This window comes from Lissotriton vulgaris, unplaced genomic scaffold, assembly GCF_964263255.1.
Source record: "Lissotriton vulgaris unplaced genomic scaffold, aLisVul1.2 SCAFFOLD_908, whole genome shotgun sequence".
NCBI classification, from domain to species: domain Eukaryota; kingdom Metazoa; phylum Chordata; class Amphibia; order Caudata; family Salamandridae; genus Lissotriton; species Lissotriton vulgaris.
Genome location: NW_028255349.1, coordinates 736,267 through 753,880, shown reverse-complemented (window position 1 = coordinate 753,880; position 17,614 = coordinate 736,267). Strand labels below are relative to the sequence as shown.

Below are 17,614 nucleotides of genomic sequence, written 5' to 3'. Positions count from 1 at the left end.
GACTGTTTCCATGAGGCACAGGGTCAGACTGATTTGCATATAGACATGTCTGAACTGGGGTGGCAGAGTGGGCTAAAGAACGGAGATGGATTAAACCCAGATCTTTTGACTGGGTAGACCCGAGAGCAGAGGACGGCCCGGGACCAGGGTTCAATTCCCGGCGCGGCAGGTTTCTGGACCAGGGTCAACTGACTCGATAATTCTCTCGCCTCGGTGCCCACTCTGATCAGCGTTCACACTCGGCAACTCTGGGCATTAGCTTGCCTCATCTTCACTAACGGCCCCACCAGACCGCCGGGGATGCCTGGTCTCACCCTGGAGATACCCATTAAGGGACCATCTCTCAGGGAAGCCAGGAAGGGTTTCGCAGCGGTCGAAGCACCTTGGGACCCTCCGGGTAAGTAGTGCGCTATATAAATGCCTATACATATACATACATACATACATACATTGATTCAGATGCTCCGTCCATCACCACCCCCTTTTGTACCGCTTCAGGATTGATAAGGCCTGCCATAGGGGTGACTGAAAGGTTTATATGTACAGTGATATAAGGTAGCTATATGAACCTATGTCTAAGTAAGGGGTGCATGCACCACCTTACACAGGCTGTAGTAGCAGGCCTGTTGTGTAATTTTGAATGGTCCCCCAGGGGTGGCATAATACATGCTGCAGCCCCTGGGAGGCCTCTGGGGTACCTATGCCCTGGGTACATAATATACCTTATACTAGGGAATTTACAAGGGTACCCCAGAATCAAATCTGGAGTGTACCTAAAGTACATGCAATCAATTTAGAGGAGAAAGAAGGTAGGCTGGGGTACTGGATAGCAAGATCCTAGTCAGTCTAAGTCGAAAACAGTGAAACATCAGAAACACGTGGGGGTAACTATGAGAAGCAGACCCTACTCTCCTACAAGGTGGGTAACTGTTGCTTTCAGGGATGGTAGCCGTGCCTATTCACGGTGGGCTTTTCACACCACTAAAAGATAAGTGAGGTCAGTCGCCTACTTTCATTCATCTAGGCGTGTTCTGATTGTAAAACCCTAAGACCAGATTTGGTGATCATGCATTCCCACAGAGTCCCACATTCAGAAGCTCTTTTTGTGTACTTAACAGGAGACTAGGAATACATGTGTCCCAGATAGAGAGCTATTCTCGTAACATCTGAAAAGAGTAGCACTTCTTCTCTGGTGATGTCTGGCTAGCCACCAACCCAAATTCGTGGAGACACTACAGCCCAAAACTGAATAATTTGGAATAAAAAACCTATGTGAAAAAAAGACCATATATTTTCCCAAGCTGTGTCCATACTACTCTTGATTTCCGTTGAAACCAGGAAGTTCAAGGCAGTAGTCTTCAAGGTGGAACGTAAACAACCGACTATCTTTTAAACCCGCAAGGCGTGGATGTTGGCTTCCCATCTTTTAGTTTGGAAGCCTTTCCGTTGTTGTGCGTTTCCATGCTTTGCAAATCCTATCAAATAAAATGTAATGAACTAAGACTTCTCAGCTTCTTCTCACAGTATTTTTCTGCAGAACCTGTGTGCTAAAATATGACTAAACACCCTCATTGGAATGGGGTAAAGGGCCTGCATTAGCGTTTGGCGGTTTTATCGCTATTCGTCAGGATGGCAGAGGACATTATGTCCAGCACACTGCCAGACAGAGAGGCGCCATATTTAGAGATCACCTCCAGCCCAACAGTGATCTCTGTGCCTGCAGAGGATCTGCAGTCACATTGGTTCCTCTGAAGGTGCTTAAAGTTTGGTGGAGGACCTCTGTCAAGATTGACGGCATCTGCCAAAAGTTTCGTTTTAAAAAACTACTCAAGTAGGAGTTTGTTTTTGAAAAACAAATAACTAATGAATTGTTCCATGGTCACCGCTAGCGAAGGACAGAAAAAAAAGGACATCAACCGGTCCTCTCTAAATAGGGCGTGCTAATGCTCCTACTCTGATGGCCAACACTCCAACAGGCTGTAGGCGCAAGCTGTTGGGGGAGCCAACAGGGGAACCGTTGACAGTCCACCCAATTTTCAAAAGGGTGGGCGGGCTGGGAGTTTGGTGGCCAGCCTACTCTGTCCCACTTTGTTAGTGCCCTATTGGCCAAACTCTAAAACAGGCCGACATTTTTTTTGTTATTGCTGTATAAAGCTAGCACACATGTATACAGTCTTGCTATTATCCTTGATTATTATAAAGCAGGCATCTGACAGTACTGATAAGCATGAAAGGTAAGAACAAGAAACTTACAAACACAGTGGGGAATCCTTGACGTCCAGATCGGAGTACCAGTCTCTCTGCTGTAGCACGTTAGCAGGGAGCTTCCTTCGAGTACGAACCCTGGGTTACAAGTATACTGAATTGTTGTTCCTACGAGAAGTACAGGGTCGGATATCAGCCGGGTGGAATGCTCCACTTCTCCTGGGTCAGTGCAATACATAACTAGGAAACAAAAAGATTGTACTGTTATTTTGTCTTGAAATTGACCGAAATCGATTAAAAATAACAAAGAACATGATGAAGGTACAATGCATGTGTGATTGATTGCATAATCACAAACATTGCTGTTTATGCAAAGCTTTTCATGGGTTGGTATATAGAAACTACATTTGATGCATATTTCATGTCACTACTTTATCCTGCCGAGCGACTGCAATCATGATGCCAACTGCATGCATAAGTACCAATGGGATCCAATCAAAACTAATCTGCAGCGCTGTACGTTTTATCAATTGATTGAAGGGGACTTTTGCCTTCCTGGGAAATACAACATCCCTTAATGCATCTTGATGCCTCCTAGAGATGGGTACTATGTTTATTTTTCTAAAGGAACAACCCTTATAACGTCTTTCTTATTTTATTGCATTCCTTATTTAGACCGGTTTACTTTACTATGAATGATAGATCTTTTCGAAACTCACTCTGTCATCTTTTGGCTAACAAATGCAGAGAGAATAAGCATATAGAGTATCCATTCAATATTTATGGCTTCAGAGAAGCAAAAATACAATAAAATCAGGCACCAGTACCCAGGTACTCTCCATCTTTATGGACAAGCTAAACTTAAACAAAGGGATTCTGTTTTAAATAGTTGTACCTCCGCTCCCACCCCCACCCGCTAAAAGAAACATATGAAATAATTAAATTTATTAGGAGATTGTAATGTGTAATGTAATGTAAACAGATTTGTATAGTGTGGACTTATCACCCTTGAGGGTCTCTAGGTGCTAAGCAGGGGAAGGTCCGGAGCATCAGTTGAAAAGCCGGGTGTTCAGTTTCTTGTGGAATGTTGTGAATGTGTTGTCTGTTCTGATGTCCTGGTGGTGAGCGTTACAGGTCTTTGCTGCTTGATAGGTGAATGAGGGGCCTCCTGCCCTGCTTCTGCAAATGCGTCTGCTCAGAGATTTCGGGTTGGCTGGTGGAAGTGCAGATGGCGGTTGAGGTATACCGGTCCATTCTGTTGCACTGCTTTTCAAGAGAGGGTGAGTATCTTGAAGTGGCAGCAATCCTGGACAGGGAACAGGAAGAGTTTCCGAAGGTGTTGTTTGATGTGGGTGCAGCTGAGTAGATTGAGAACCAGTCATGTGGTGGCATCTTGGATGGTTTGCAGCTTGTGTGTGAGCTGGTTGTACTCTGTAGCAGACGGCATTGCATTAGTCTGAGCTGCTTGTGATCAAAGCCTGGATGACGGTCTTTCTTGTGTCCATCGAGAGCCTTTTGAAGATATTTCCAAGTAGGTGGAGGATGTTGAAGCAGGTGGATGTGACAGCGTTGTCTTCGGGTCTCATGGAGATTTCATTGTCCAAGGTAATGCTCAGGTTTCGAGCCCAATCGGTGGGAGTCGGAGTGGCTCCCAATTCATTGGGCCACAAAGTGGTGCCCCAGGGGGAGTAGTTGGGTATGAAAATGTCAGCGTTGTGCTTCAGGCAGTTGGTGTAAATCCAGGTAGCAACTTCATCATGCAGCATTTAAAGTTATTTTTGGTGTTGATGGAGTCTTCTAAGAGGGACAGGATGAGTTGCGTGTCATCGGCATAAAACAGAATGCTGAGTACCTGGGAACGGGTGATCTTTGCAAGTGGCACTGAGTAAATGTGGAAGAGGGCAGGGCTAAAGGATGACCTCTTGTGGATCCAGCACATTATGTCTTTGGGTTCGGAGTGAATAGATGTAGCCTAACATGTGTCCTTAAGGACAGAAAGAAGCCCATCCATTGGAGGGCTGGTCTTAGGATTACTGCATCATGTAGTCCGCTGATCAGCAGAGAGGTTGAGCAAAATAATGGATGCGGAGTGTCCTTGGTCCATGATGGTGCGAATGTCGGCCATTGCAGGGATGAGGACATGTTGCTGGCCCAAACTCACAGTGCCTCACTTGCACTCCTAACCTTTCCATAGTAGCAGGTGATTTCAGTAAACCTCGAACACAAACCTCAGTCTCCAAGGGAACCATGGAAGCAGATCATCACCCTTCATTCTCACTTGGAGAAGTGTGGCTCAATGATTAGAGCGGCAGACCCTGATGCAGAAGTCTAGCCGGGGACCAGGGTTCAATTCCTCGCCTTGGCGGGTCTTGGGCTCAAAATTCCACAGACCTGATAATTCTCGCCTCAGTGCCTATTCCAATCATGGAGTCCCACTCTGCAACTCTGGGCAATAGCTTGCTTAAACTCCACAATGGTCCCCACAACGCTAAGGATGCCTGGCCTCCACCTTGGGGGTGCCCAGGTGAGACGCCTCACAGGGAAACCAGGATGGGTTCCACAGCGGTATTCGTACAAGCGCCTTGAGACCCTTGGGGGTGAGTAGTGCGCTATACAAGTATCAATTTACAATTTACATTTACTTATGCATGTCCATATCAAACTGAAGAAAGATACAAAGGAAGTTTACAATATATTTTTTTAAACTATCGTAGTCTACATTGAAGCAGGTTTGCTGCGATTAGTAAACAGATACAACTATGATAAGTAATCAACATTACTAGCAGGCTGTAAACAATGAACAACTTGACCATGGCAACTAATATATCTATCTAGACCTACCCTCACTATGTGAGCACAGGAATATATTACTGATCTCTAGGATTAGCGCCGAACACCGTGCCTGGTATGTGTAGTTAGGTGGTCAGCATCATAGGTGTAAACTCAGTTTACGCAAGGCTGCTGCCTCCATTCCAAGACTGGTCTCTCTGCTGGAATTCTCTCCTCTGCTCTCCAAGGGGCTGAGACACAGTTTATATGAAAATACCTATTGTGTTAGAAAACTGCAGCTGTGCTGTTGTGTTGTGTTTAAAACATTAGAAATGTTGCTGACCGGGCACAAGAAAACAGTACACCATGTAGTTTGACCTTGTATGGAATGTTCAGACTGAATCCCAAGAAGAGTCACTGAATACCAAATAATACGTGAAGCGTATTTCTAAAACAATATCATGTCACAAAAACAGATGTATTATGTGTGGCTGTGCTAAGAAAAGGCAATCTAAAGCTGTTAAAACTAGCAACCAAGAGAGAACCAAAGTGAGCCCAGAAGGGGAAATACTATAGGCCGTCTTGTTACTATGGTTGCTGCAAAATCCTGATTGTGATTTGTCAAGGAGTTCATGTTGTTTGATGTTGTGTAAAAGCTGAGTGTTGATGGCTTTTTCCAAGATTTTCCGGGGAAGGGAATCAGAGAGATTAGTTGATAGTTGCTGAGGACTTTCAAGTCTGTAGATGGTTTCTAGAGCAGAGGGGTAACATCTGTGTGTTTCCAGGCATTCAGGAAAGTGGCTGTGGTGATGTATCAGTTGATGATGGACTGTTGTGCCAAGCTTATCTTTTCTGCTTCCTTTTTACTTTCTTCTTTCTGCTCAACTTTATTTCTTTTTATCTCTGCATTTTCCTCTCATTTCTTCTTTCTTTTTCTCTTTCTTAAATTCTATCATCTTCTTTCTTTCTCTACTTCCTTCCTTCAATATTTCTTTCTTTTGTTCTTTTATAATGCTTCTCCCATTACTTATTCTTTCCTTCCTTTCTTTTACTTTTCTCCCGGTTTCTATCTCACGCTTTCTATCATTCTTTTCTGTCATCCTGTCTCCATCTATCTCTACACCTTTCTTTATCTTCTTCATTATCTACTTCATCTACTTTGTTCTCTTCTTTCTTCAGCTTTACCTTTTTTCTCTGGACCATGCTATTTTGTGTTCCTCTGTTTATCTCTTTCTTGCTGTATTACCTTTTATAAATGTTCTTACTTTTCTTTCTCTTATTGATCTTCTCACCTTTTCTCCCCATTTCACTGTTTTTATTTTTCCCTATTTTTATTTTTCTGTGTTACCCTAATCTCCTTGCTTTTCTCTTTCTTTTTCTTTTTCTTGTTTCCTATTTCTGCTTCTTATTTCTTCCTTGATGTTCCTTCTTTCTTTTTGTATTTTTGCTTTTTCTTTCTTTAATTCTTTCTCAAATTTCTTTTATTCCGTTCACTGTTTGTAAGAAAACAATATACTGGACTAAAATCCACTCAGGTCCAACAAACAAGTTCAATAAATAATCTTGGGCTCAACCCCTGGTAGCGGCTGCACATGACAGACAGGCTGAACTTAAGGAAAAATGTGCCAAGCATTTAGCAATACCAAAACAATTAATACATCAAAATGCAACACAATTAAATCCCACAACCATTTTCTAATAATAGAAAGCATGTAGGGCCATATGTATCAAGCCTTTTTTGATTCGCAACGGCCGAATAGCAAAAGGCTAATTAGCATGAATTGATATGTATCAAACAATCCCATCTTAAGGAATCGCAAATACTTGTGATTCCTTAATTTGCCATAGCATTTAAGGAATCGCAATTTTGCGATTCCCTAAATGCTATGTATGAAGCATTTTACTGTTGTGAATTCAGCTTAAGGAATCGCAATTTACCACCAACTCCCAGTTGGTGGTAAATTGCGATTTCTGTTCAAAATACACTAACTTGTATTTTTGAATGTGGCATGTGACGCACATACATGCCCATAGGGCATGTATGTGCGCCATATGCACACACATATGATTTACAAGGGTGCAGCAGGGTGTCATTGAGACACCCCTGCACCCTTGCAATAATTCCCAAATTGCGATTAGCAAATTGCGAATTCGCAATTTGAGAATTATTTGGAAATTATTCCTATGGGCCTCCTGGCCCATAGGAATGCATTGGAAATCATTCCTTAATTGCGAATTCGCAAAATGCGAATTCGCAATTAAGGAAGATTAAGGAATCGCTAATAAAAAGCGAATTTCTTCATACATACCATTTTGCGATTCCTAAATAGCGATTCATTAAAATTCGCCATTTAGGAATCGCAAAACGGAACTATGATACATATGGCCCGTAATGAGAAAACTGAAATCAAAATGATAATAAGGGGAACTTGAAATATAAATTTTTAAGGGTTGTGTCTGAAAGCATCAAGAAAATGTAAAGCTCCAATCAGAAGTCACTGTTCGCAGTAGTCCTGGTACTTGGTGCAATTTGAGGCTAATAAAAAGCCCCCTCAAAGCTGGATAGCTGTTGGAAGAGACCCTACTGAAACCATTTTTATGAGCGATAATTTTCGCACATTTGCTGGACAAGGTTTCTACCTATGGACTTAGGGCCTGATTACAACTTTTGGCAGTGCACCACCGCACGCCCACCAGATTACAAGTAGTTTTGTGGTTTGGCGGGTAGGCGAGGTGGCGGTTCCACAGCAGTGCTGTGTAAAGGCTCATTGTGAGCCTTAAAAAGTACTGTCAGGGGACCACCAGTGCAAGTTCCTGCAACAAAGGAATGCATCATGCCATGCATTCCTTCCCATGCTGGAACTGGGGGTGCAAAACTAAAATAGTACAATATGTTCTCTCCTGCATTCACCCCTGTGCACAAAGCCATGAGGCAGAGTTTCCTAACCTCCATGTAAATGCTAGTGGTGAGGAAATTTGTAATACGCTTGGCAGTACCTCAGGGCAGCACCAAGCATATTGAGGCCCTCAGACTAGTGTGAGTTGTGGCAGTGCAATGACGGTCCGACCGACACAGTCGTAATAGGGTGTTCAGGTGGTCGGTGTTGCGGTGGCTGGACCGCCACCACTGTGCTCCCTTGAGTAGGGTGAGGGCATTAGTCTTTTTTTATGGTGCCCAAAATGCTCCTGCAGGGCATGCCTTAAGCGGCATTTGACAAAGTCCTCTTACAATCGGGCACCTTTGCTGCTCCAGTGAGAGTCCAAACATTTTCTAAGTACTAACTTTTCAGACTTCTTGAAGATACTCCTCATGGCTACTTCAAAGGCATCCTGGCCTCTGGGTCAGGTCACAGACTCACTCCAACAGAGGCCACCAGCATTCAGTCCAGGTCCAGTTGTTACTTGTACATTTGCCACTTCATGACAAAGGCTACTTGAGGCTTATTGTGTCCCTGTAGCCACACATGAGGTCAGTCAACCGATCAATGGAGTCTACTTCTCCCTGTCAAAAGGCCTAAACAATTGCTTCTGCTTTACAAGCAATTTCACACCTCATTAATCAGAAGCATTGACGGGCTAGCTCCTGGTAGTAAAATACCAACAAGTGTACTGGAAGTTAAGGCAGACAAAGTCCATCCTTTTAAACAATACTTTCGATAAGTTTCATAACTTCACCACTGAAGTATATTTTAATAAACATTAAAAATGGTGGTCAAAGATTATGAGAGCAAACCATAAATAGCAGAGTTATGACTGTATTCTAAACTTTAGTTTTTCTCATAGATCAGGTACTACCCTTTTTCAGTAAAAATAGCTGTAAGGGGCTGATCACTATAGGCAGAAGACAAAACTGAATTCTTGCATGTAATACTTTTAACTGCTAGGCACCTTACCATGCAGACTACGAAGCCTATGTAGAGTTGACTTATTTAAGTCGCTTTCCCATCTAAAAGTTTTTTGATTTTTTTACTGGTTGACCTGCAGGTTTAAAAGTTGCAATAGACATCCTTGGCTTCAGATAATTCTGAAGCCATGTTTTTTCTTGGCACCCTACTGGATGGCACAACATTGACTGCAATCCATAGGTGATGTGTAATTTTTCAGTGGAAGTGGTGTATTTCCTTTCACAATATACTAAGCCCTTTCTGGACATTTAAATATACCACTTGGGGTTTAACCAATTTTATCATGTTTTAGAGGTCAGAGCACTTACACTGGGAACTGGACAGCAGTACTCCAGTGTGCAGAGTTAAAAAGAACTGCAGTGCCATTAAGACAAAGTGGGGGTGATAACGAAAATAGAGAGGGATTTTCTCACAGTTTCTTTCTTTTTCCCTTTAATTTGACCTTTCTTCCTGTTTTTTTTCCTTAACCTACCTTCTTACTTTTACTCTTTTCTCTTTTGCCATCTTTCTCTTTTTTCTTTCCTGCCCTTTCTTGTTCTACTACTTTCTCTCTTTTCTCTGTTTTGTTTCTTTCTTTGTTTCTTTCTTTCTCTCTCCCATTCTCTCCTACTCAATAGCAAAGTGACAAGTATTGGCCTTTATTATCCAAAGCAGACAATGGACATCTGTTATTAAAGCATGCTACATAGACTACAGCACAAGTTTTTGGTTTCCATTGTTTAGCTATATTAAGTTATACTCTAACAATGCTCAGGTAATTGTTGCAAGCTCAGTGGCTTCAAGCAGTTTTGGTTGTATGCCAGAATATCATAATATTGTTTGACATAAATATCTCTTACAGAAATACTATCCATAGCCAGTAGATTTTCTAATATTCACTTCAATGGCATGATATTTTATAAATAATATGTAGGACAAATATAAATGTCTTAAACAATACTCTAACATCAATATTGTGATACCACACACAGATTTTCAACTCCTACTTCATTTGGGCAAATATTATGTCCCAATTAACCGTTGATATCATTTAGGGCCTGATGGTCATAAGAACTGTTGCATTGGCACCTTACTGCTCCTATGAATTCCCTGCTGACAATATGTTGGCATTTTCTTCACAAGAAGAGTTCCTAAAAGAACACACTGTTATCTATCAACGCTCTCACACTCAAATATTTAGGGCCAGATGTAGGTAATCCAGATTTACCGATTCTAAAATACCGGATTTTACCAATTCGGTATTTTAGAATTGGTAAATTGGATGTAGGTAATCATTCAGTATTTTTTACCAAATCGGTAAGATTTACCGATTCGGTATTTCCCATTCATCCCTATGGGCCTTCAGGCCCATAGGAATGAATGTGAATTACCGAATCAGTAAATACCGATTCGGTAAAAGGGGGAACACAGTCAAGGGTGGCAGGGTGTCACTTTGACACTCTGTTGCACCCCTGAATAGTGCATGGGTGCACATGTGGCACACATATATGCCCTAAGGGCATGCATGTCTGCCACATGGCACTGTCATGAATTGCAAAAAAAGGCTTTTTTCAGGGTTTTTGATATTTACCACCAACTTGTAGTTGGTGGTAAATAACGAATCCTGAAATGGGAAAATAACTCATTTCAGTGCTCCCTACATTAAGGATTCAGTAATTTACCAAATCAGTATTTTAAGAATTCGGTAATTTACCGATTCCTTAAATTACCGATTCGGTAAATTACCGAATCCTTCATTTTGGCCTCCTACATCAGAAAAGCCTAATACTGGTCGGTAACGGCCGAAATTCGGTAATAGCGGCCGTTACCGACCGGTATTAGGCTTCCTACATCTGCCCAAAGTCTTAGTGATCTAAACTGCACAACATTAATAGAGGAGCATGTTTGGCTAACCAACCCAGAGTTTCGTACATATACATTGTGCAAGCGTTTTAACTTACCGTGGACCAGATAAGGTTGACTTGTCTGAAAATATGAAACACACAATCTCTTATTTTATCAGATGCAATATAGGTTTTGAGTGCATATGATTACCTGTACTTACAAAAAACAATATATCAGAACAACTCCCGGACTAATTGTGTGCCATCAAAAACGAGAATCACCACAGTTCTGTACATTTTATCAGCACACAAACACCAACAAATGTATTTAATATACCTGGGTTATAATAAAATGAATATGAACACCAATGAAGCAATCTTGAACTATATATTGCCAAAAAAAAGATATGTAGATTGCGAAATTAAACACTTTTGAAAGGGGATTTAACAGAGACTGAGAAACGCAAGATTACCCTGAAAGATAAAGTTCCCTATCAATTGGCCTGTGATTTTGGTTGCCATTCATTGCGATTTTACAATTTTAGTAACATCCGTGTGAAGTATATTATATTTTAATGTACATTAGCCATTTAGGGCCAGATGTAGGAGAGAAAATACCGGTCGGTAACGGACGATTTCGGCTGTTACCGACCGGTATTTAGGATTTGGCATGTAGGGGCCATCATTTTACAGAATCGGTAAATTTACCGATTCGGTAAATTTACCGATTCTGTAAAATACCGAATCGGTAATTTTACCGATTCGGTAAATCCACATGTAGGTGACACTCCTAAGAGTGTCACAGGCCCTTAAAAATCGGTATTTTACCACCCAATCCAATTGGGTGGTAAAATACCGAATTCAGGTGTGCGTGCACATCTGTGCATGCACACCTGTGCAATGTGACATACAGACATGCCCTTAGGGCATGTCTGTGTGACACATGGCACACAAGTCCGGAATTGGGGTGCTAGAGGGTGTCAAAGTGACACGCCCTGCACCCTTGCAGGATTCGGTATTTACCGATTCGGTAAATACCGAATCGGTATTGCCCATTGATTCCTATGGGCTTCATGGCCCATAGGAATCATTGGGCAATACCGATTCGGTAAATACCGAATCCTACCAATTCGGTAATTCTTAAATTCGAATTACCTACATCTCCCCCCTTTATATTTACCGACTCTTAAATACTGAATCGGTAGAATTCGGTATTTAAGAGTCGGTAAATATGAATTACCTACATCTGGCCCTTAATCTTTATTTCACTATTTTCCATAATCATAGTGATCACGTATATTACATGTATGTTATGGTTGTTTTATAGTGTGTTTATCACACTTGAGAGTATTCAGGCATTCTGTAGCAGGTATATGAGGCCAGCCATTAGGGCTTACTCAAAAAGCTAGGGGGCTTATTTACAAGCACCTTGCGCCACAGGTACGCCACTTTTCCCCATTTTAAAAGTGACGCATCGGCGGCGCAAGGGGCTTGTAAATAAGCCCCTAGGTCTTTAGCTCAATGCAAAGGTCAAGAAGAGAGGAGGAGGCTCTGATGTGTTGTATTGGGTCATTCCTAGCTTTAGGGGCAAGGTAGGAGAAGGCACGGCCCCCCTGCTCTGCTTTTGTTTTGTGTGGAATGTGTGCTAGCAGAGCAGAGGTGTGTGGAAGGTTGGTGGAAGTGAATGCGGTTGTTCAAGTAGGCAGGACCTGTGTTGTGGAGAGTTTGTTAGTGTGGGTGAAGAGTTTAAAGAGTGCACACTTGTTTATTGGGAGCCAGTGGAGTTCCTTATGGTCAGGGCTCCTGGAATTATGTGGCAAGGGAAGGCCACATTATGTGCTAGGGTTGAGTCAATTATGCAACAAGAAAGGGCAAATTATGCTGAGTAATGCGGCACATTTTGTGATAGTATTACATCCTTTATTATTCCTTTCTAAACTTGTTAACACTGTCTGAGCATTGATTGCACATCATTTGTATCTGTTTAACCCTCCACTTTAGCAATAAGGAACATATATTTGACCTGGCTGCCTTTTGAAATTCCCTTCTGCTGCTTAGTAACATGTATTGCTGTGTTTTTTAGTAACATTTAAACTTTGTGAGCTAGAAACTATTTTTTTTGTTAAAATCAGCAGATTATGTGGCAGATGCTGAATTATTAAATCTATAATTATGTAAAAAACACTGCAGCCACACAATCGCATAATCCAGTGGCCCTGCCTAGCGAGGTGTGATGTTGGCTCGGCATAGGTGGTTGAGGACTAGTCTGGCTACTCCATTTTGGAGCTAGTTGGTAATCCCTGCATACAGGGTGTGTCCTCAGTCTAGCACCTGGATGCCTGCTTCGTTGAGTTGTTTGATTAGGATAAGGAGTGGTGTTAGAAATGAGGGTCTCTAGTTGGCAGAGGTACGTACTTTTGTCCAAATAATTCTAGTCAGGGTAAGGGGGATATACTTCAAAAGTAACCCCTGCTCACCCCCTTGGTAGCTTGGCACGAGCTGGCTTATCTTAGAGGCAGTGTGTAAAGCATTTGTGAACACATACCGTAATACAGTGAAAACACTACAAATGGACACCACACCACTTTAATAAATAGTAAGTCTTTATCTAAACAAACAAGACCAAATACGATACAAATCAAACATTCAATACTCGTACAAAATAGTACTTGTGCAAAATAACCTTTACATTTTAGGAAAATCAAAGAAACACAGTTCTTCCGATTCGGTAGCTCCTCCTGGGGCTACCGCGATATAGAATACAACAGATTCTAACAGTTACAGCCGACCGCATTGATACGCGCCAGATAAAGCATCGACAGACTCGAACACAGTACCTTTCTTGTTGCGTCAAACACATTGGTGCGCATCTGTCGGGGCAAATGTAGCAGTCGCGTTGTGAAATGGAGCATTGCGGCAGATGATGTCCTCATGATTTGGTGCAGGGAGCGGCTCATTGACGGAGTTGGTGAGACCAGGGCTTGCGTTGAATGGTGAGACGATGCTCGCTGCAGTGCTGGCAGGTCATGGTGCGGCGAAGGAACCTTTCGATGTTCGGCCTTGGCAGTGTCAGACTCGGTGACATCCTTGCAGAGTGTAGCGAAGCGTTGCTTAGTACGATGCCCACAGGATGCAGTGCAAGCAGCGGCTCGTTGACGGAGTCGGTGAGACCAGGGTTGCGCTGCGAAGCGAGACGGTGCTCTTGGCAGTGCTTTCAGGATACAGAATCCTTCGACAGACTCGATGACAGAGTCGGTGTCGGGATTGTCAGTAGCTCAAGGATAAATAATTGCCACTAACCTTAACCTTGCATCCCAATTCCTCCCAGGCACGATTCCCAACAAAGGAGGCTTGAAACCCTTTGCGTGAACTCGTGTCCCGGGGAACAGGGAAGTGGACAAAATAATAAATAGCTGTGGTCTCTGTAGTTCCCTCAAGGTCTGGTCAAAAGAACTGCTAGTTACCAGGAAGGACTTCCACTCTGCAGAAGAGGAAGACAAGGCAGAAGATATAACACCTGTTCTCTCCTGAATGATAATATCTAAATGCAAGATATCTTTGTCTTTCCTTACCAAAATTCTTACAGCTAAACAAGGTGTATCTTTCCCTTTTTCTCTCAAAACAAAAAATACTAAACAAAATAATATTGTCCAATCCAAAGGGTTCTTTTGTTGGCTTATACAACAAACACACAGTATGTGACTGTGACTGGAAAAAACATGAAGGATTCTCAAAGTCACTTTTAAATGATTTACACAGGAAGAGTCTTTCCAACAAGCAAGCGTTATTAAAGGCACAAGGCTATTTAAACGTACTGTTCCTCTGGTGTTTGGAACTCAGTTAGAGACGTGCAAGAATCAACTGATCCGCAGTGTTCGATACAACGTACGTACCGTAAATTGGAAAAACGGCTAATGTTCATTGGCAGGATAACAGAAGTAAAGCTTTTTCCCCTGTTCACTGCTAGGAACGAAATTACACGGAGCGCGTCTTAGGAATCAGACGCGTGCAGAGGCAATATCGTTCTCGCGTAATGACTGCAATTTAAACGCGAAGCAGCGCGGTTAAATCTGCACCGCAGCTTATCTTTCTAAAGCACACAAGAACACGAGGCAAGACGCGGAGGAGGCGAGCCCGCACTCCTTCCGCCAAGTACCTGCTACAGGTCACAGAATAACACGGATCTCCAGTACAGTGTCCCGGACACCAAAGGCTGCAATCTTCCAGCTGAAATCCGGCGGGGAACACCATCCGCCATTCCTCGAAGAAACAAGATTGATTGACAAGCACCTTCTCAACGTGAAGGAGGTGCTTTAGTAAGTTCCACCCTGAGCCTCATGAGTCTTGCCCATAGGCATGCTGGTAACTGTAGTTTTCCGGAGGATCACCTTCATAGGACGACGACCAGGGAAACAGCGGCATCCACGAGAATGGTATGGTTGCAGCCCTGTCGTCAAAGTAACCGCTACAGAACCCCCTCTCGAGGACAGCCGACCCGGCGGTCGCCCAGGCCTACCCGGATGCAATGTATGGAAGAGAACCACCAACTCAGGACAATGTAGGTTGGCCACAGGCTCCCACGTTCTCTCCTCGGGCCCATAGCCTTTCCAATCCACCAGATACTGAACCCTACCTCTAACCATTCGGGAGTCAAGAATCGCCTGCACCTCATATTCCTCCTGACCATCTACCTCAACAGGAAGGGGTTGATCTGGGAGGACATGGCCAGAGCAGGGAAACATGGAAAACAGGATGGATCGGCCATAAACCAGGAAGGAAGAGCTTCATAGCCACTGGGTTAATGACCTCAACTACACTGTATGGACCCACATATTTTGGTTTCAGTTTGGAGACCCCTTTTAGATGGAGATGTTTAGTGGAGAGCCATACTTTATCCCCCACCCTGTAGTCTGGCTCTAGGGTCCTTTTCTTATCGGCAAATGTTTTCTGTGTGGACTGGGCCTCTGCCAGATTGTGTTTAGCGGCTATAAGCACCGCTCTAAGATGTGCATGATGTTCATGTATACTGGGTACAGGAGAGCGAACAGGCCAATCAAAAGGGAGAGCATTGGGGTGAAAGCCCTGGAGGCAGAAAAAAAGGCGAACAACCCAGAGCTGCGTGCACAGCATTATTGTAAGCAAATTCTGCCATCCATAACAAGGTAGTCCAGTCCAGATTATTTTGCAGTGTGAAGCATCGGAGGTACTGTTCTAGAGTCTGGTTCAGACGTTCAGTTTTACCATCCATTTGGGGATGGTAATTGGAGGAGAGTCGTGCATCAATATTCAGTGTCTTACAGAGAGCCTTCCATAACCAAGAAGTGAACTGAGTCCCCCTATCAGTTAACAGAACACAAGGAATACCATGAGCTCGTACAATGTGCTGGAGAAACACCTTTGCCAGTTCCGCAGCTGTGGGCAATCCAGCCAACGGTACGAAATATCCCATTTTTGTTAGATGGTCTACAACAACCAAGATCACGGTCTTTTCGTCACAAGGTGGCATCTCAACTATAAAATCCATGGATAGTGTACGCCAAGGTTGTGGCGGAATAGGCAAAGGTCTTAAGAGTCCTACAGGTTTTGCATGGATCGCCTTTCCTTGTGCACAGATCGCACAGTTCCTAATGTAGTGTCGTACATCCTCTCGTATTCGGGGCCACCAAAAGGAACGTTCTACACTGGCAATGGTTTTATACGTTCCCAAATGTCCACTCAGCGTGGAATTGTGGACCCATGCTAACACTTGCTGTCGTAATGCCTCTGTCGGGACAAATAGGGCCGTACCATGATAGGCAAGATCATCCTTTACGACACAATGCTCCGTATCTTCATGAACCCAGTCCTGCAGGTTCTCATCTGCTAGAGCAACCTTCACGTCCTCCACGAAGTCTTGTGAGGACAGCAGTGCTACCAATGGGGTCGGATCGCTCACAACATAAAATAAAAGCAGGTTCGATGTCATCGGATTTCTGCTGGTCGTCTGTTTCTCCTATGCGGGAAAGGGCATCCGCTTTCCCGTTTTGGGGCCCAGGTTTATACTTGATGATAAAATCAAAGTCAGAAAAGAACAATGTCCATCGTAATTTCCGTGGGGTGAGTGCCTTGGCGGTTTTCAAAAACAATAGATTCCTGTGATCCGTATAGATTTCTACGGTGTGCGCCGCACCCAGGAGATAATGACGGCATTCTTCACATGCTCTTTTAATAGCAAGAAGCTCTTTGTCTGTGATGGTATAATTATTCTCACAAGGCGTCAGTTTTTTTGAGAAGAAGGCAACAGGATGTACTTGGCCAGTCACAGGATGTCTTTGGGATAGCACACCTCCCACAGCATTCTGAGATGCGTCTGTTTCAAGTATAAAAGGCATTTGCGGATCAGGATGACGAAGGATCGGAGCCTGGGTAAACTGTTTCTTTAGAAATCAGAATGAATTATCGGCCTCCTCGCTCCAAACAAAGGGAGTATTCTTCCTCAAAAGGCTTGAAATAGGATGTATTATTTTTGAAAAGTCCTTAATGAATATCCTATAATAATTTGCAAAGCCGAGGAAGCTCTGCACCGATTTGACATTCTGAGGAGTGTTCCAAGTGGTAATAGCATCGACTTTAGACGTGTCCATTTGAAATCCATGTTCATTGATGACATAGCCAAGAAAAGTGACTTCCTGAGCATGGAACAAGCATTTCTCAAGTTTCGCATAAAGCAAATTTTGTTGTAATTTGCCAAGCACTGTTTTCACATGGGTTACATGCTCCGAAAAGGTAGAAGAATAAACCAGAATGTCGTCTAAAGGTTTCCAGACATCCTCGCAGCACCTCGTCCATGAAGAACTGAAACGCGGCAGGGGCGTTATACAGCCCAAAAGGCATCACCCTATATTCAAACAACTCAAATTTTGTTCGAAACGC

At 43.1% G+C, this 17,614-nt stretch overlaps 1 protein-coding gene across 1 annotated transcript in view; it reads right to left on the bottom strand.

The window, feature by feature from the left end:
* SEZ6L (seizure related 6 homolog like) overlaps positions 1–17,614 on the bottom strand; it is a gene marked incomplete at its 5' end in the record, with an annotated part of 799,882 nt that overhangs the window by 70,635 nt on the left and 711,633 nt on the right. Inside the window, one exon of the mRNA XM_086951928.1 lies at positions 2,254–2,445. Within this exon, the coding sequence (XP_086808054.1) occupies positions 2,254–2,445 (192 nt within the window). The remainder of the gene's footprint in view (positions 1–2,253; positions 2,446–17,614) is intronic.